A 20,842-nucleotide genomic window follows, 5' to 3' on the forward strand; every position below is an offset into this window, starting at 1 on the left:
TTTTGGGGACACAACCTATTTACGTTGGGGCCCATCAAATGGGCGGCTTGGATCATCCTGTGGTGTGGACCATACAGTAACATTTTGAAAAAAATAGGTGGGCCTACGATTGGACCTATAATAAATATAAGTTTTTTGTCATGTTTTATTAACAATAGATTTTAACAACGTTTTCTAGCCTTGCATTTGGATAAGTATTGGCTTTGCTAAACATAGTAGGATCATATCAAAATTGGGCCCACCACAATAAGATAAAATGACAAAACTACCCCTAATACATCATGCTAACATTTAAAATACAATAACAAAACAACATTGAAATGACAAAACTATCCCTATACTTACCTTAACAGGCACTTAACAACGAGTCCTCTATCGTAATTTGGTGAACAGTCTTATTCTCACTATTTCTCAGTGACGTTCAGACCAATACTCCTCTATTTAAAAACCTCGCATTTTCGATTTCGTCAGTGGATATAAAAGAGAAGAAGAAAACGCAAAAAAGACAAAAAAAAAATGCTAGGGTTTCGAACGGGACTCGAATTTCTTCTTCTTATCTCCACAATTCTTCATATCTCTGCAGAATTCTTCAAACCTTTCAATGTAAGTTACGATCACAGAGCTCTGATCATCGATGGGGAGCGAAGGATGCTCATCTCTGCCGGAATCCATTACCCTAGAGCGACTCCCGATGTATGAATTTCCCTTTTTCCATTGATCGAATTTGATTCTACTTGCCCGATGTGATGGAAATTTGTTATAGATTTGATGTTTCTGTTGGAAAATTCAACAATTGATTCTTGTTTGATACCTATTTGAATTAGTTATGTTCTTCTCATATGTCATTTAATACATTTTAGGTTATTTAAATTGTTGATCTTAATAGTAGTTTTAGTGGTCGGTTTCAGCTCTGTTGATGACTACATCAGAATTTTGTAATCCTTTTTCCTTATGTTTACTGGCTATTTAAATGTATTGATATTTTTTTGCTCATTTTATTTGTTAAATTTTAAGTTTTTTGCTGTTTAATTATGTTAGACTAGTTAAATTCATAATTCAGAGGAGTTTTCATGTGTTTCCTTAATTTGTTTATCATTTAGTTCGGTAAAAAAACATACAATGGATTTGTTGCAAGATAGACTCCAATAACAATAGGCCTCCATTTTAGAGGGTTAGGATCACTCAGTCCATCTACAGATCGGAGTGTCAGGATCAACCTATGGAAATGATTTTTGGGGCACAATATATTTAGGGTGTGGCCCATCTAATGGACGGTTTGGATCATCCTATGGTGCGGGCCATACCGTACTTTTTAATAAAATGAGGAGTGCGACCATCAAAATACAGTAGTGCTGATAACATTTCCCTATATATATTGCTTTGGTCATGAAATTTCATTTGTTTAGTATTCTCTAGTGTGTTGCTTAGAAATTTCTAGGTCTTTTTGTCTCTCTTCATTGGGAGATATGTACAGCTCATGGAGTTGGTTGAGTTGTTTTGTATCTCATTCATTTTAGATGATGCTATATGTGGGCTGATTTGATCGCTAAGAGCAAGGAAGGTGGGGCAGATGTGATTCAGAGTTACCAGAGGAAAGGTATTTCCTATTTGGACTTGACAATCTTAGGTGTATATGATGATTTGGTTTGGTTTGAGCGGTTTCAGCTAAAATTTACCCTTTTTTTTGACATTGTCTTTTTCAGTACAATTTTGAAGGAAGATATGATATTGTCAAGTTTGTGAAGTTGGTGGGGTCAGCAGGGCTTTATTTTCATCTTCGTATCGGCCCTTACGTGTGTGCAGAGCGGAATTTCGGGTCTCCTCTCTATCCTCTCCCTTTTTATGTTGTTTTAAATGTTAATTTTGTCTGCATTTGATGCTGTCAAAAGTTGGACTGTCCAAAATGCAGATACACTATGCACCGATTAAATTGTAAACATGAAAGTAGTGCAATTGAGAAAAAGAGAAAACAATTAGGATGGGGTATAAACTCATTTGCTCCACAAGATTTCTCTGTTCTTATTAATTATCTATTCACACAAATTAAAAGATAACAAGAATGCTCTTATGATACACAAAAGATTCCCATCAAAAGGTTAAATGACTGAATTACCCCTGAGATAAGAAGTATATCAATATAATAGGACATTCTCCGCATATCAATATAATTTCTTGGTGCAAGCTGATGTTTTTTCATTTGTCTTCTTAAATAATTTCATGGTATCTTATCTATAATAATATTATGCAATGTGGCTCTTTTGTTTCTCTCTAGATGTTTTCCATGCACTAAGAATCTTCTCATGATGCATGGACTATTATGATCCTTCTAATGGCGAAATCTAGGAATAGCAGAGTTACAAAGGAATTCCGTTTAGGTCATTATAGTTGCTGATAAAATTATAACCATCCCTAGTTTCCATTTTTTTTTTTTTTTTTGAAAAATTTTGGAAACATATCATATTTTGTTGAAAACGGTATGATTTCCTAACTCCAACTTTCTATCCTGTAATTCTATATATTTTATGGCTCTCCTTATATAAACTGTGTCAATTGATATAGATTATAGAATACCCAGAATGCTCTGTAACTTGTGTTTCTATTATTAATTGAGAAATGCTAACTTTACTAAAATGTGTTTGGGAAACATTAGGAGAAGAAAATAACATAAAAGTTTGTGAGAGATAATTATACTTTTACCTTTCTCTATTTCCTCCTTGAATCCCGACCGTTAAATGTTCTCCCCACTACCACCATCACATTTTCCTGTTTGTAAATGATCCTCTAGCAACATTTCAAACAGCTTATCTCGTACCAAATGGTATATGTATTTTTCATTTCACTTTTTTTTAAAAAAAATTTTGAGCTTCCTTTTTTTTTTAAATTGACAGATATATATTAAATTCATACGAAGATTACATAGTGGAGGCCCGGAGGGACAAGGAGTCCCTTAGTAAGTACATCGCATGATGACTTAGGAGATAACTCCAGGTCCCTGGAAGAGCAAAAATACAAAAACTTTCCCCTTTCCCCGTTCCTTTCACATACTTCACACCTCGACAGAATTTCCAACTCTACAATCTATTAATGATTAACGTCCCATTCACGGGTGCCACCACTTCCAGTTTCCATTTTCAATGATAAGGTGAAAACTTCACTTCAAGCCCTTTCCCATCCAAATGTCGTTCAAGCAGCTAAAATCTATTCATGATTAACGTCCCATTCACGGGTGCCACCGCTTCCAGTTTCCATTTTCAATGATAAGGTGAAAACTTCACTTCAAGCCCTTTCCCATCCAAATGTCATTTCAAGCAGCAAAATGTCCTTTCACATACTTCACACCTCGACAGAATTTCCAACTCTACAATCTATTCATGATTAACGTCCCATTCACGGGTGCCACCGCTTCCAGTTTCCATTTTCAATGATAAGGTGAAAACTTCACTTCAAGCCCTTTCCCATCCAAATGTCCGTTCACATACTTCACACCTCGACAGAATTTCCAACTCTACAATCTATTCATGATTAACGTCCCATTCACGGGTGCCACCGCTTCCAGTTTCCATTTTCAATGATAAGGTGAAAACTTCACTTCAAGCCTTTTCCCATCCAAATGTCGCTTCAAGCAGCTATGTTTTGTTAAAGAACGCCTTTTCTTCCTAATTCCACCTCTTATAGTAGGTAGACCCTCCTAAACCCAACAATCCTTTCAACTTAGCACTAATAATAATACTAAGACAGTCAGAGAAACCATTAACGCTCTCAAACCCCGAGAAGCAGCCTTACATCCAGCTTCCATTGGGGCAGAAGCAAGGGGGTTTCAAAAGCACCGAATCACCCTAGGGTGACTCATGCCCTGGAGATAGATTGGGAAGTATTTAGATTATCAAGAATCCAGTCAATCTCTCTTTCCTTCAGAAGGCTTCTTGAAGATGGCCTTATAGAGTAATCCAATTTGTTTTTGAATTTTTTATCGAGAGAACAACTCTCAGGATGGCTCTCTGAACCTTTAAGACCGGCTCTCTGCTTCCACAAAGAGCAGGAAACAAAATCCCTTGACTTGAGAATCCTGCCAGAAAGGTGCGATCCAGTGATCCCTTTTTTGAGAATGCCCAGAGTCTTCTTTGGCTTTGGTTTTTGACTATCAGGACCTTTAGATTTGGATGGTCTAATTCGCTTTAATTCTTGATCAGAAAAAGGTCTCACCTGCCTGCACGCCTCTTTTGGTGCTAATACAAATCCCAAGAGTTTATCATCAATCCCTGAGGGATCCATAACCTTGGGAGCCTTGGGACCACTGCCCTTTTTCTTTGACAAGGGTTTGAAATTTGAGTTTGAATGGCAGGATCCGAAGGACCCAACGGTCTTCCTGCAGGGATTCCTCCACTCAGCCGGTAACCCATTTCCCACCGCCGGGATCAACGACGGCCTATTACCATGAGATTGGCCCACAAGTGGGTCAACCACTGGAGCCAGAATCGGCGGAATGAATTGATTCATCGTGTTCGAACTTGTCGTTTTATGGGAGGCAGTGTTTTGCAGAACCGATTGGGGCTCATTGCTTTCTAAGGATTGTGGTATTTCAATTCCAATGGTGAAGCAATGACCCAATATCCGAATTTGTACAGAAGGGTGAGATAACTTCCATCTAGGGGTTAGGATTTTAGCCGACACAAAACTCATACAATGATCATTACTTCCAAAACCGGGCCAGAGATTTTTCCTAAAGCTTCCACCGTAGAGGTAGCCCAAGCGTGCAACAGAATTCCGTAGAAATTAACCCAAATTTCTTCCTCTCCCTGCACAAAGTCCTTATGCCAAGCAAAAAGAGATAGCAACTGGCTTCCACATGCCTCGAGGCCTCTTGCCAGAACCCTGGCAGCCAAATCCGTGGAGTCAAACATGAAAAGAACTTCATCCTTTTCTAGAACATAGGGTTTGGTGAGAGAAGGGATGTTCCAAAAGCTTTTAGCCCATTTCCAAATTTCATCCAAGGTCCCATTGCTGCCCCTTCTCCTACCAATCAATCAGACATGCCTTCAAAATGTCAGTCCGCATTTCCACCTCCTTCACCGAAATAGATAAAGTCGAGGTCCCTTCCTCAACAGATGTTAGGATCTTCCCGGAATCAGACCACCACTTACTCTCATCCTCAACACTAGTCGAAGGCTTCTGTGGCTGGTAGACAGGAGTCAAGACTGGAAGATGAGCAATTGTCTGTTTGCTCTAGTGACACTACCGGCATCGATTCCGCCATCTAAAGTTAAGGTAGTCACAGGCTGAGCAAAGCCAATCCCCAGGCCACCTCTTCGATGTTGCCCATTTAGCTGTCTTCCCCATTCCCATATAAGCAAATTAATAGCTGGAGTTGAAACTGACCTTCCTTTGCCTTGGTAATGGCGATCTTCTTGATGATTGCCAGGATCGAATGTTGCCGGAGACCGATGGGTTAGACACGGCTTGAATTCTGAGGAGATGACTACGGCTTGAAATTTGCAGAGATTGTGGCGATCGGCGAAAGTGGCTGAGGTTAGGGATGATATAGTAGCTGGATTTAATGAAGATCTACCGGAGAAGAAGGGTCTTAATGGCTGGATTTGGAAGGCTTTGTAATTCAACCATGAGGTCGTAGGTTCGATCCCAGCTTACCTATCAAAAAACGAAATTCTACTAGTTGAGACCCATTTATTAAATTTTGAGCTTCTTCACCGCCATCAACTTTGTTTAAGGACTCTAATCAAGTAAGAATTGAGAAATGTAACGACCCGATTTCCATGACCGGATCGGTACAAGCAAACACCTGCCAAAATACCCATAATTTTTTTTTTCTTAAACCATATATGAAAATTAAATAGTCATCGCTATTATTCCATTTCCAAAATGTCTCCTTCCAATGACTTTAATTTAAAACAAATCTACTCAATTAAGTAAAGTCTCGAAATAGTCAATTTAAAATAAATTCAAAGTGTTGACGAGGGGTATCGTCTTCCTTAATTATTTGCTCCCATCATCCTACGCTCCTAGACGTCCTCGTGCACAAACGCACCCTTATTAGAATTCTCTAATCCTGGGGATAAAAATAAGGTCAGCAGAATGATAGAAACTGAACCAGTATAAGAATTCAATTTAAAACAACACATCAAGATCCATATTATAGATAAGACAATTGAAATTTTCCAAAATAATGGTTTACCAAAATCTTCTGCAATTGAATAGAAAAATCATTTAGGGTGAACAAATATACTAATAACTGAAAGAGAATAGTTCAATAATCATTAGGAACAATTATAATCTGCTACATTCTTATCGTAACAATTTCATTTAAACCCAGAGCACTCTAGCTCCCACTAGCTTGTTGCCCTTGCCAACACGGTCGATTCCACGGGGACTTATTACGGTAGATCATACCGCGTAGGGACTCTTGGTCTCCGTAGGATTCCAACATCAACTAGGAGTTGTGCGGTTCTCCCAAGTTGTATACCTTTAATTACGGGGATAACTCAAGGTTTCCCATCACCCTTTCTCATTTCCTCTTTGGATATTTCTTATATTTCCATACGACTTCCAAGTTATTTCATGTGATAAAAAAAAATAATTAAACTGATAATTCCTTATTAGAAATCAGAATCATTTCCAACATGTATTACAAGAGACAAGATTTCATTCTTCATAGAATAATTTAGAAAACATAAAGATTTAGATACTTCACCATTCTTGTTGCATAATTGAAAGCCATACAAGCAAAGTTTAGCTATCACCTGCCTTTAACTTACTACAAGTTGAATAGATCAGTCCCTGCTAGAAGGAGCTAAGAAGCGGTCCTGAAGGCAAATCAATAAGTGAAATAAAGTCAACTTATTTTGGTCTAGGTTCTTTTAATCATTTTCATATTTTCTTTATCGGGAGGAGCCCCTGGCTTTGGGGTCAACAGGGTACCTGCAACGATACAACTGCTGCCCTGTCTAAGGTATAAATACCACACAGGCAGCACTATAGCTGTCCAGGTTTAGGTATTAAAACACCTACCAATAAAATGCTAGTTTTCTATGTTGTTCTTGGGTATAAGGAACAACACACAATTGAAACACTTATTCGAAACTCGAGGTCATTCAAACAGTTAAGCACTCGTACTCGTATTATTTGCATGCCACCCCCAAAATATACATACGTAATAGCATGCAAGAAACCTACTATATTGCAAATAAATGGGCTGTTTTGAGAAAATAATGCACTAGCTATTATACCTTGCCTGCACGCATGAACTACTTTTAAGGAAATAATTACATATATAATATATGTCAGCAGTAATGACCATTTTGAAAGAGAAGGTCATCCCACAAATTTTTATAAACAGGCATAGGGTCTATTTCAAGAGAAACCATTATATTGAGATTCACACTTATGATTATTGAGTCATAAGAACTGACATAACATAAAAATCATTTGATCTAGGTGTGAAATCATTTATGGGAAAATTGAAAGAAAACCATTCACCCCACCTTAATTCAACTGTTGGAAAAAGGCTCATGTAATAAAAAAATCGTTTTTACATTGTACATGTCATTAGCACTGTTTGGGCAAAATTATACGTGTGCGAGGTTGTTCTTACGAACAATAGGTACATATGTCTGTTGAAAATCAAGGCCTACATAAACTTTTAGTAGTTTTATTTCTACATACAGATATTATTTTGGAAATTAAAAAAATCACTTTATTTAACATATGAACTAGAATTGTTAAATATCAAATCTCTATTATCATTTTCTTTGAAAATTTAGTGGGCTTCCACTGTTGAGAAATCAATCTAAAAAGTATCATTCATTTTTTATTTTTTATTTTTTTTGTGCGCATAGTTCTGTAGAGATTTAAAACTGCATAAAACTTTATTACTTGAAACTCTATGCTTTGATAAAAATTTCAACTGTAGACTTAGAGTATTTATAACTTAGTAGAACCCATGATTTTATCAACTAATTAAGTGTGTAAAATATAAGGAAACCCTTACTATCCTATTAATCTCAAATTTTAGTTATGCACTTAAGTGACAACAACACATCAAGAACCCTTAAGTAATTTGGACCGTTCTAACAAATGAGATGACAAGAAAATTCATATGGTTTTATAGGCTCAGACCAACTGTAACAGTTTGGATGATCAAACCCATTAATATCATATGATTATATTAGGTAAACCAATATCAAGTGGATTTAGCCTAACTTGAGTAAAACATAAATATGTACACTATACTTACTTGTGATGAGTTTGAGACAGGAGGTCAAAGCTTCGCTTTTATCTTCACTTTTCCTTTCTTCCTTCCTCCTACTGTTGAGGTGTGCAAAGAGAACAATGGAAGGGAAGAATATGGGCGAGATATAAAGGGGGAAAAGGAAGCAAGAGTTGGGCGTGTGAGGAGGCCCAAGTTTCTTTTTATTCTACTTTACTTTCCTTATTTTAAGATTGGAATTTATGGTGAGTTGTAAGAGGTTATGGTAAATTGCCATCAATCCAACCCATTGACTTTATTTACAAGGCACAGTAGCTATCTTTAAGGGGTTTTAAATTTCAAACTAAAATAAAAGAAAGGAAATGAACGACCAAAAGACGAGAAGATGTGCACAATGAGTTGTGTGCACAATTCTTTCCTCATGGGGAATCGTGTAATTGCCCATAGAATTTGGAATCTTCCTATTTTATTTCTCATTCTCTCCTTTTTCATGGTTGGTAGATATCCCTAATTATATCTTACTATACCTAGATTTTTAGATCATATCTAAAAAATAAATCAAGGAATATAATTTATTTTTAGAATTAGAATAATTTGGAGGTGGGCCACTCTCTATTTAAGAGTATGCACATTTTCCCAAGCAAGGAAAAACGTGGCCCTCTTCCCGCACATTAAACTTTCGGTTTTTTTTTTCCATATTTTAAGTGACATTTTTCATGGAATTTATTCCATTACAACAAGCCTTGATAACCTTTCAATAGCCATTGATCCAAAAGAGCAATGGATCTAAGATAATCAAGGGGGGAGAGCGATTAAATTTTTAAGATTAAGGGTTGATCAACGATAGATCTTTGATCCCCACCCTTGAAATTTAGTTCTACCGATCCAAAGGCCTAAATCTTAGGGTGATCAAAAAAAATTAATCACAGTCATTACAAGAAATGGTCTTCTCTGGGCTGTGCTTCCATCTACAATAAGGATTGGATGCCCTTTGTCACGGCTTAAAGTCAAACCAATGCTTTTGTCTGTCATCCATCACATCAGGCCTTCAGCTTGCAGCCTCTTTAATTAGATCAAACCATGTAATGTTTGATTTTTGTAAGTTGGAAATGTGATGCTTGCGCGAGCCATGGCCCACCAAAGATTGGCATGTATGGGGTCTATGGTCCACCAAAGGGCCCACATGACCCTTAAGTAACTTTAGGAAGACTTATTTTTTATATAAGTTTAGTTAGTCTTCTCTTATTTAAAATTATTGCAGCTGGACATAAAAGGGTATTGGTGTATGTTAAAGGATGGGGCTTAAGTGAAGGGTAATATATCTTTTCATTTAACGTTATGTAAGATTTTATGAGAGGGTAAAATCAAAAAAAGATTTTATAAGAGGGCTCAAAAGCCACAAAATTTTAGTTTTGGACCGATTTTGTTTTGTAAAAAGAGAGATAATTCTCATCGTCGTTGTGTCCACCAAAACGGGACCGTTTTTATTTTAAAGAATGAGAGAGACTTCTCTTGGTTGTCTCTTCCAAAACGTGGATTTGGAATGGAGCTTGGTTGTAAGTTTATTATTGCTTAATCTCTTATTTCCTACGCTCGTTCTGTTCTTTGGGTAGTTTGGGGGATTTTTTCAGGCTACATTCGTCCTTTGCAAATCAGTGTTTGTTTGCATCCGTTCAAACAATCATCTTGGAGTGATTTAGCATGGATTTATGGATGGAATCGTCTATTGCTATTTCTTGGTCTAAATCCTCCTTGAGTGGCCCCTGGAGGCTGACAAATGCTATTTCCAAGGATTGTGGTATTTCAATTCCAATGGTGAAGCAATGACCCAATATCCGAATTTGTACAGAAGGGTGAGATAACTTCCATCTAGGGGTTAGGATTTTAGCCGACACAAAGCTCATACAATGATCATGACTTCCTTCCATCCTTACTTCCAAAACCGGGCCAAAGATTTTTCCTAAAGCTTCCACCGTAGAGGTAGCCCAAGCGTGTAACGGAATTCCGTAGAAATTAACCCAAATTTCTTCCTCTCCCTGCACAAAGTCCTTATGCCAAGCAAAAAGAGATAGCAACTGGCTTCCACATGCCTCGAGGCCTCTTGCCAGAACCCTAGCAGCCAAATCCGTGGAGTCAAACATGAAAAGAACTTCATCCTTTTCTAGAACATAGGGTTTGGTGAGAGAAGGGATGTTCCAAAAGCTTTTAGCCCATTTCCAAATTTCATCCAAGGTCCCATTGCTGCCCCTTCTCCTACCAATCAATCAGACATGCCTTCAAAATGTCAGTCCGCATTTCCACCTACTTCACCGAAATAGATAAAGTCGAGGTCCCTTCCTCAACAGATGTTAGGATCTTCCCGGAATCAGGCCACCACTTACTCTCATCCTCAACACTAGTCGAAGGCTTCTGTGGCTGGTAGACAGGAGTCAAGACTGGAAGATGAGCAATTGTCTGTTTGCTCTAGTGACACTACTGGCGTCGATTCCGCCATCTAAAGTTAAGGTAGTCACAGGCTGAGCAAAGCCAATCCCCAGGCCACCTCTTCGATGTTGCCCATTTAGCTGTCTTCCCCATTCCCATATAAGCAAATTAATAGCTGGAGTTGAAACTGACCTTCCTTTGCCTTGGTAATGGCGATCTTCTTGATGATTGCCAGGATCGAATGTTGCCGGAGACCGATGGGTTAGACACGGCTTGAATTCCGAGGAGATGACTACGGCTTGAAATTTGCAGAGATTGTGGCGATCGGCGAAAGTGGCTGAGGTTAGGGATGATATAGTAGCTGGATTTAATGAAGATCTACCGGAGAAGAAGGGTCTGAATGGCTGGATTTGGAAGGCTTTGTAAGTCAACCATGAGGTCCTAGGTTCGATCCCAGCTTACCTATCAAAAAACGAAATTCTACTAGTTGAGACCCATTTATTAAATTTTGAGCTTCTTCACCGCCATCAACTTTGTTTAAGGACTCTAATCAAGTAAGATTTGAGAAATGTTCTTCTTTGGTCTGTGCTTCCATCTACAATAAGGATTGGATGCCCCTTGTCACGGCTTAAAGTCAAACCAATGCTTTTGTCTGTCATCCATCACATCAGGCCTTCAGCTTGCAGCCTCTTTAATTAGATCTAACCATGTAATGTTTGATTTTTGTAAGTTGGAAATGTGATGCTTGCGCGAGCCATGGCCCACCAAAGATTGGCATGTATGGGGTCTATGGTCCACCAAAGGGCCCACATGACCCTTAAGTAACTTTAGGAAGACTTATTTTTTATATAAGTTTAGTTAGTCTTCTCTTATTTAAAATTATTGCAGCTGGACATAAAAGGGTATTGGTGTATGTTAAAGGATGGGGCTTAAGTGAAGGGTAATATATCTTTTCATTTAACGTTATGTAAGATTTTATGAGAGGGTAAAATCAAAAAAAGATTTTATAAGAGGGCTCAAAAGCCACAAAATTTTAGTTTTGGACCGATTTTGTTTTGTAAAAAGAGAGATAATTCTCATCGTCGTTGTGTCCACCAAAACGGGACCGTTTTTATTTTGAAGAATGAGAGAGACTTGTCTTGGTTGTCTCTTCCAAAACGTGGATTTGGAATGGAGCTTGGTTGTAAGTTTATTATTGCTTAATCTCTTATTTCCTACGCTCGTTCTGTTCTTTGTGTAGTTTGGGGGATTTTTTCAGGCTATATTCGTCCTTTGCAAATCAGTGTTTGTTTGCATCCGTTCAAACAATCCTCTTGGAGTGATTTAGCATGGATTTATGGATGGAATCGTCTATTGCTATTTGTTGGTCTAAACCCTCCTTGACTGGCCCCTGGAGGCTGACAAATGCTATTTCCAACATTAGAGACCTCTGCATGTCCTTGAAAGTGACATTTAATCTGATTCCTGGATTGGCAAATGAGAAGGCTGATGAATTAGCTAAATTGGTTGCTGATCAGGGGGACAACTTTGTTATTTTTTATGTTTTTGAAATGATGGCACCTTTTTTATTTTTTATTTATTTTTTTGTGTTTAGGGGCTATTGTCGTTTGTTTTGTTGGCATATGGCCTCCTCATCCCTAGCCTTTTTTTGGTTTAATATTATTCATTTTTTCAAAAAACAATAATTTTGGACTGATTTAGCGTCAAAAATCATATTGACACGATAGCTAACATGTACTAAATACAGATCGAGCAAAGGAGCTTGTTTATCTTTCCCCTTGTAAGATTTCATAACTAAATGATTAATAAATCTTGATCTTCTTTCACAAGAACATGTTATGGGGGAGCTTTCTTACTTAAGCTTATGATTTTCTTATAGATGTTAGATTTGGGGTTTAATGATTTGATAATGTTAGTATAAGATGTTAAGATTAGGATTTTAGTATCCACAAGAAACTAGGCGTCCCAAGGCATTAGCAGTAGAATCAATAATAATGTTCATATAGTTGTGATTTTGCATATTGTTATTGATTTTTGTGAGTAATGCATTTAATCATGTTTTTCCCACAAGAATGCCTCAAACATAACACACCATGCATGAAACTCAGTTTTGGTTGCATACCCATGCCCACATGTTTGTTGTTTTTGATACTATAAGGAATAACTTGTAAGTTATTCCCCCACCCACATATTTCTTGTTTTTGATAAGGAATTAATTACAAGATATTTTGTGAGATCCTTAATTTTTTTTGCTTGAAGCATTCTGCAGGGGCTTCCCAGTGTGGTTGCGTGATGTCCCTGGCATAGAATTCCGCACTAACAATGCGCCTTTCAAGGTACTGTACCATTGACAATGGACATAATCAATATTTCTTTACGGATTTTGGTATTTATTTGTGTACACATGGGCATGGATGTCATTTCCTCTAGATGTAACTGAAGTGAATAAAAATGGGGAGTTGACTTATAGTACTCAGCTCTCTCACATAAATCCCTTTCCTTCTTTTCTTTCTTCTATTCTTTTTCTATTTTCACCCTTTCAGTACCAAAGCTTTGGTCTGTGATCTGTTCTTTCTTGAAATCCATCAGATCAAGCATCATACTTTCCTTCTAATCATAAAGATTTGTAAATAAAAAGTCTTTATCAGGAAGAAGGGTTCTTGGTGGTGTCATAAGGCCGTACCAATATGAATGCCACCTCGAAAGTGTTGATTTAGCGCTAATTATATTAATTTTTCTTTTTTCTTTTAACATCAATTGAGAGAAGTTTACAAGAACTTTTAAGCTTTCAAAATTTGGAAATTTAAGTCTCGATCGGGACATTTTTTTTGTCATATTGGATATTATTTGAATGGGGTATAGGACTATGGGGTGCATTATGGTCATTTTTTTCAATAAAACTATTGGATGTGGTCTCATCTCATTTGGATGAGAACTGTTTTTACTGTCCAACCTTGCTATTTTTCCTAAAAATTCATGGTTGCTGGTATTTGGTATTCCATACTTCCTTCCGTATCTCCTTTTGAATGTTGTGATGTATTCGGAGTCTCCTTTTGAGTGTTGTGATTTATTTGGAGCATATCTATTGTCGCTTTCTGTTCTTAAGTGGACTGAGAAGGATTGTTCTTATGTAGTTTCTCCCTTGAGAAGGATTTCATAAGCCTTTTGAAATTAGCTTCTTAGAATGTTGAGGGGTTACTGCTTCGCCTTGGTTAAGATTGAATGTCTTTGGTGGTTCAATTTAAAGTTTTGAATGTCTTTTTCACTTTTACCAGGAGGAGATGCAGAGGTTCGTAGAGAAGATTGTAGGTTTGATGCGACAGGAAATGCTCTTTTCCTGGCAAGGTGGGCCCATCATATTATTGCAGGTTGTAATGGAACGACTTAATTTTGTTATTCATCATTATTTTTCTAATTTTGGTCTATTTTTCTTTCCTTTATATGGCCCAAGTCCACACGGAAATGTGTTTTTTAATTAAAGTAATATGCTAGACTAGTAGGCCTTCCCCATCAAATTTAGCTTTTGTCACTGTTTAAGTTTCCATCAATATATTTTGGCTAGTGATCCAATGGTATGCTCAATTTTGTAGCCATTAAATTCTACGTGATTCATATTCTTTATACACAGTTCTGACTAGAAAAACATTTACATAATTTGAATCAAATTCTACAGATTGAAAATGAATATGGAAATATTGAAAGCAAATATGGACAGAAGGGGAAGGAGTACATTACATGGGCTGCAAGAATGGCACTTGGGCTTGGAGCTGGTGTTCCCTGGGTCATGTGCAGGCAAACTGATGCTCCGGAAAATATTGTAGTAACTTCAGCTTAATTTTTTTTTTCTTTTGTATGTTCCATTGTCTATCTCAGTAGTCCTATTTTGATTAATCTGGAGAAATGTTGACTCTTGACCATGGTTTTAAATTTCGGCCGAAATCTGAAATTCCAGTCCAAATTTTCAGATTTTGGTTGGGACCGAAACCAAAATTTCGGATTTCCCAAATTTCTGCCGAAATTTCAAGAAATGGATTTTTTTTTTAATATTTTATTATTCCTGAATTTCGGTAATTTCGGCCAAAATTTCGGAAATAATAAAATATTACCTTTTTATGACCGGATTTCGGGCGAAATTTCTGGATTTCCGCCGAAATTGGCCGAAACCTAAACCGAACTTTAAATCCATGCTCTTGACATCAGTAAATGGTAACCTGAATTGGCTGTCAGGTTTCTTAATGACTATCTCATAGCATTTATAATTTTCAAGTAGCTTTGCATGCTAAGATACCATTTTGTGGATGTGAAGTGTCCTTTTTTCTCACTTTTCTATTTTCCTTCACAGTTAGATTCCTGCAATGCAATTTATTGTGATGGTTTCAAGCCGAATTCTTACAAGAAACCAGCACTTTGGACTGAGGATTGGAATGGATGGTATGCTGATGCATTCTGCTTATTGTGTCGTCTACTTTAGTCTTTACTTTGCTTCTAAACTTCTTTTTAGGGCCTCTGCCCCGATGACTTGTCACACATTCTGTGGGCAGATAATTTTTAACTGTCTGACCTAATTACTGGAGGCACTTTGTGTGGTTCAGGAAACTTTCTCTGAGGATGAGTTTGCAAAATCTGTCTTGAGAGATGTGTTCCTTTGAGGGTTGGGACTGGAATGAATCTCTTGTTCCTCATAAATTTATTTGTCATATCTCGTAAATTCTACATAGCAGGAAACGATAGGTTTACTAAGCTCATTTATTTGTTGTTGAGACATAATTTAGACACAAGAACATAATTTCTTCAAAGCAATCATTTATATTTTGATGACGCTGACTAAACTGTCAGAATAGTTTTGACCAGACTTATTAGACTGAAATTCTGCCTAATTGGCTATCAAACATCATTACTTATGATTGACTGCCTTGTTACATTCATACCACCAGCTAAATTTATCCATATTAGTCATGTGGACGTTTGCCTGTATGATCTGGTAGATATTTTAGTGCTCATACCAGATCCATCATCATCAATGTACTTTATGACATTAAAACACTGTTATGTTAGAACAAGTGGTTCTTTAAAATATATCATTTGCTAAGTCTATAGGTTTTACGCAATTTTAGTGGAAGGAAAATTCCCAATGCCATCAAACAAGCTGGTAAAACCTTTCTTGTTGAGGTATAGAAGATCACCGTCATATCTTAACTCATGTTAAAAAGAAGGACCTTAAGACAAAAAGGAAAACAACTAAAATTAACATGAAATAAGATTTTTTGTGGAGGTTGAATCTGCAACCCCACTACTTGAAGCGTTTTTATAGTCCCACTTAAGAATATTTGCATACTGTATCATTTGAGCCACCCATGATTGGCCATATCTAATCAGCATAAAATTAACATGAAATAAATACTCTTCTTAATAAGAATTATGCTGTAACTTAGTAAACTCATAACCTTTTTCAATATATTTACTATGGAAAATTCGGATGTAGTGACTTCTACAAGGAGGCAGAAATAAATTTATAAAAAATAAAGAGGTTTCAGGCAAAACATGAAATAAACGGGGACTCCCATGGATAGCAACTACACTGATGGAATATGGACGAAATAATCAATTTCAATTAACTCTAGAGGTGGCTAGCTCCCCCATCATTTCTCATTTTGATTCACTTGTGATATTGAATGTAACACCTGTGATCAGTTCTGTCATCTGTTTTCTTCTTCTGTCCTGTTTGGAGATTATCTGCTTTTAGATAGCCAACGAGGTTTATCAGCATTAACTTCACCTTATTATGTCAATTTTCATGAAGGTATACAACTTGGGGTGGAACGGTGCCTCACAGGCCTGTTGAAGACAATGCATTTGCTATAGCACGCTTTTTCCAACGTGGAGGGTGCTTTCAGAATTATTATATGGTACAATTGTGTGCACGAGTTCTTTAGTTTTGAATAGAGAAGAATTTTGCAATAGAAATCGCTTTAACTTCTCAACCAAAGTTCTATAACTTAATGCTTCGTTTGGTTGCACAAAAGCTCGGCAGCTGTCGGAATTTGGTTTGGATTTGGCGTTTACATCCACTTTAGTGTTGCGGAGCAAGAACTCTATGGTCTGCACACATGCACATGTTTACTTTTTTAAACTTTCTTAATATATAAAAAATGGAGGAATGCTAAACTCAAGGGCTCCCTTGCATAAATAAGATAAAATGAAAGGGCGCCCTAATTGGTTGAAAGCCACAAAAGTGCATTTAGGCACATTTGGCTGCCAAGAATTTGTTTTCACGATAAATCGTCGTCTCCAAGTGGTGATGAGGGTGTAATCCATAAAAATCATGAAACAAAATTCCAGAAACTAGCTAAAAAATCTAGAATCAAACTCAAAATCGGATCGAACTTTTCCGGATTTTTTGGCAGCAACTCATCTCCAGAAACACTAGCTTCCAGGATTTTGTTTCCTGGTTTAATGGATTTCTCCACTTGGAGAAGTCGATTTATTGTAGGGACTCGAGTAGAACTCACCCTTAAAAGGTAGCCATTAAGGGGAGGGTGCTCATTCAATTATAACGGCCCACATCCATTTCATCTTTTCGATGTGGGATATATGCTTTTCCATGGAACCCCCGACAACATTTATTGATATTGAGAAAAGATCAATATCAATAAATATCTCTATGGATTCTCCTAATTTCTGTGTATGCACGCTTCCGCCTGCATTAAGACAGTAGTATCACTTGATGTTTGGATGTTTGGATGCAGGAAAAATATTTTTTGGAAAACTAAACATTCTAGCTTTTGGTTAACTCGTTTTTTATTGAATTTATTCCCAAAATAAAAAATTTCTTCCTTATATAGTAAAACTAGCAAAAAAAACCCGTGTGATGCACGGGCCGAGAAAGAATTGTACAGGCCACATCATAGGTTGATCTAAACCGTCCATGTGATGGAACACAACATAAATAGGTTGTGCCCACAAAATAATTTCCATAGGCTGATCCTAGCCCTCCAATCTATAGAGGTTTCGATAATTGTTGTTCCTCTTAAGGTGCCCAGAATTCGTCAATATTTTTACAGGTGTCATGCATTCGTAATATCAAACTTTCCGTAATTTGACCTGCACATAGTGAATAAGGAAAAGTAGTTCCCAATTTCCAACCCGACTGGGTTCAACCCAACCCAACCCGATTTGCAATTCCCTCAAGCCGACCCAACCTAATTTCCAATTCGGGTTGGGTTGGGTCGCGCTGACCCGATTTGATATGGTACCAATTGTTGACCACCTCAACTCAAGCAGGGTTGTTTTGGATTTTGAGAACCAATAGTGAGTCACCAATAATCAGTTTTTTAACTCACAATCAGTTCTCAAAATCCAAACCAAACAGGGACTAACAATTAACAAAGGAAAATGTTATCCGCACTACTATATTTTGATGATCACACTCCTCACTTTATTAAAGTACGGTATGGCCCGCACCATAGGATTATCCAAACCGTCCATTGTGGACTGTGGAGACTATTTCAATGTTGATAAAGAAAAACACATATACAGAACTTCTTCAGATGGAACCCAAATTTGGGTTTTGGGTCGAGTAGGGTTGCCCGACAGCCCAACCCGACCCGACCCGACCCGACCCGATTTCCAATTCGGGTTGATTTTTCCCATCCCAACCCAACCCGATTTGCAAAAAAGCTTAACCCGACCCAAACCAAATTAGGGTAGAACCCGACCCGCTTGGGAACATCCAAGTAACAACGATGGTTTCAAATTAAATATATAGTGCTAATGTCCTCACTACCATATTTTATAATGGCACTACTCACTGTATTTTGATGATCGCACTCCTCACTTTATTAAAATGTACGGTATGACCCGTACCATAGGATGATCCAAACCGTCCATTAGATGGGCCACTGCCTACATAGGTTGTGCCCCAAAAATAATTTTCATAGGTTGATCTGAACCCTCCGATCTATAGCAGGTTATAGGTTGATCCAAACCGTCCATGTGATGGAACACAACATCAATCGGTTGTGTCCGTAAAATCATTTACATAGGTTGATCCTAGCCCTCCAATCGATATAGGCTGATCCTAGCCCTCCAATCGATAGAGGTTTCCATAATTGTTGTTCCTCTTCAGGTGCCCGGAATCCGTCAATATTTTGCAAGTGTCCTACATGTAGGGGTGTAAACGAGCCGAGCCGAGCCGAGCTTGGCCAGGCTCGGCTCGTTAAGTTCAAAAGCTTGGCTCGGGCTCGGCTCGGGCTTGAACCAGGCTCGGCTAGGCTCGCGAGCCGCTTGTGAACTTTAACGAGCCGGTTATAAAGTTTCGCCTCTGTCACTAGCAAAAGCAAATTTCAAAAAAAAGTAATGATTACAAATAAAAAGTAAAATAAGCTGATTTTATAAAATTTCGCACCTCTCACTAGCAAAACCAAATAAAAGAAAAAAATTACAGTCAAAAAGTAAACAGCTGGTTTTATAAAGTTTGAAATGGAAAATAACGAATAAAATGTACTAAGTTATGACAATTAATAAAAAATTACCAAAAAATTTTCAAAGTTATGACAATTACGGTTTTCGATTTTTCACAGCGGTTCATTTTTGCGTTGACATTACATACGTACCATCATACCATCATTACGTATTTCAGTATTTATTTTTTCACACGAGCCTTAACTAGCCGAGCCGAACCGAGCCTGGCCTAACTCGAGCTCGGCTCGTTAAGCTTAACGAGCCGGCTCGGCTCGGCTCGTTAAGGATTCGAGCCGAGCTCGAGCGAGCTTCCGAGCCCGAGCCAAAATTGACACCCCTACCTATATGAGTAATATGAAGTGGTTCTTTCGTCATTGTCATATGTCTTTACCTCTTCTTGGTAGTTTTTTTTCGTAATTATCATAGACAAGTACCCGGGTCGGTACTTTTTGTATGTAGATTACGATTTTACTCTCAAATAATTTCTCATAGATATAGATGTTAGATATCAACAAAGGGGTTACTGATAAAAGAGTAATGCTGATGTGTAAATCTCACCGAGAAACGTCGGGCTGTTTGGATAGAAAAGAATTTTATACTTCCATGAAAAAACATCCGGGGTCCAATAGGGCTGAAAATTTTCCAAAATCAACTGCGGGCGTGTTTTTTATTTTCTAGGAAAAAAAGAAGACGAAGAAAAAATTCATACCTTAATCTGTTTCTTAGCTGTAGAGAGATGAAGGAGAGTATTGTCATCATCATCCTTCATCTTGACAAACTCGTCACGCTCATTAACATCAACTAACTCCACCAACTTTTTTATACACTCCAAACGATCATTTTCCTGTTTTACACATAAGTGCAGAATCGGTTCTCCACCATCTGTCAAAAACCAAGTCGTCATAGGTTTGGCACGCACTAACACTTCCAAAACCTCGACTCGGCCTTTTATTGCAGCAATATGGAGAGGAATCCTTCCATCTCGATCACGAATAAGACAAGTCTCAGGGTCTACTTGTAACAAATCTTTTACCATTTCCACGTTCCCCTTTGCTGATGCCAAGTGCAGAGGTAAACAACCTTTGGAGTTTAATTGGGTAGTGAATTCCGGTTTTCGGCTTAGTATCTCTCTGGCAAAATGGGTGTGTCTCCGGAGAGCTGCAACATGTAAAATGTTGCCTTCCACACCAACCCCTGCACATCTATCTAGAATGTGAGGGTGTTGTTCGAGCACTTCCTGTAGGGAACTTACACTCCCCTTCAGTGCTGCTTCGTAAACCTTACTCTCCATTCTCTCCCCCTCTCTCTATTGTGCCTCTTATTCTCACCCAATTGATTGGAGCTGATCTTTTTATGAGATTTGTGAACATCGCCGGGTCCTTACTTTTATATTTTTTTCTTCGCTGATATTTTCTAGAAAACTCTTTGTTTGAATTGAACGAAACTTCGCTCAGGTTGGGGCAAGGGCAAGCAACCTTCCAAAAGGCAAGGTGGCATGCTTTTATTGGGCCAAGTAGATGGCGTGAACGATCTTCCGTATACCCCGACCTGAGCGAAGTTTCGTTCGTTTGAATTATAGGAAAAAAAAAATCCAAAATGGAACTCCACTTGCCAAAAAATCGTTGGTCATTGTCACCAAGGGTGCAACTCGGGTTTGGTAGGGTCAGGTTGAGGTCAACCCGAACCCGACCCGACTTCCAACCTGACGACGTTCAACCCAAGGGACCCTTTTTTCCA

General features: G+C 37.9%; 3 protein-coding genes across 3 annotated transcripts in view; 2 read left to right on the forward strand and 1 right to left on the reverse strand.

Annotated features, from left to right (window-relative positions):
- The first annotated feature begins 466 nt into the window (after positions 1-466).
- The window catches only part of BGAL9 (beta galactosidase 9), an 81,132-nt gene continuing 60,756 nt past the window's right edge, over positions 467-20,842 (forward strand). Inside the window, exon 1 of the mRNA XM_077372109.1 lies at positions 467-693. The gene's annotated coding sequence lies outside the window, so the exon portion shown is untranslated. The remainder of the gene's footprint in view (positions 694-20,842) is intronic.
- LOC143861647 (beta-galactosidase 9-like) lies at positions 1,528-16,696 on the forward strand. Its single transcript, XM_077372533.1, has 7 exons — positions 1,528-1,644; positions 1,704-1,816; positions 12,915-12,981; positions 13,921-14,013; positions 14,319-14,462; positions 14,988-15,076; positions 16,446-16,696. The coding sequence occupies exons 1-7, from the start codon at positions 1,528-1,530 to the stop codon at positions 16,576-16,578; spliced, it is 756 nt and encodes a 251-aa protein (XP_077228648.1). The 3' UTR covers positions 16,579-16,696.
- On the reverse strand, positions 16,615-20,431 carry LOC143861648 (uncharacterized). Its single transcript, XM_077372535.1, has 3 exons — positions 19,815-20,431; positions 16,662-16,744; positions 16,615-16,618 (listed from the first exon to the last, which is right to left on the reverse strand). Exons 1-3 carry the CDS (start codon positions 20,394-20,396, stop codon positions 16,615-16,617), a joined length of 669 nt encoding a protein of 222 aa, XP_077228650.1. The 5' UTR covers positions 20,397-20,431.

Source organism: Tasmannia lanceolata, unplaced genomic scaffold, assembly GCF_043159265.1.
Source record: "Tasmannia lanceolata isolate RefF3 unplaced genomic scaffold, GAP_Taslan_0.1 ptg000037l, whole genome shotgun sequence".
Lineage (NCBI taxonomy): Eukaryota > Viridiplantae > Streptophyta > Magnoliopsida > Canellales > Winteraceae > Tasmannia > Tasmannia lanceolata.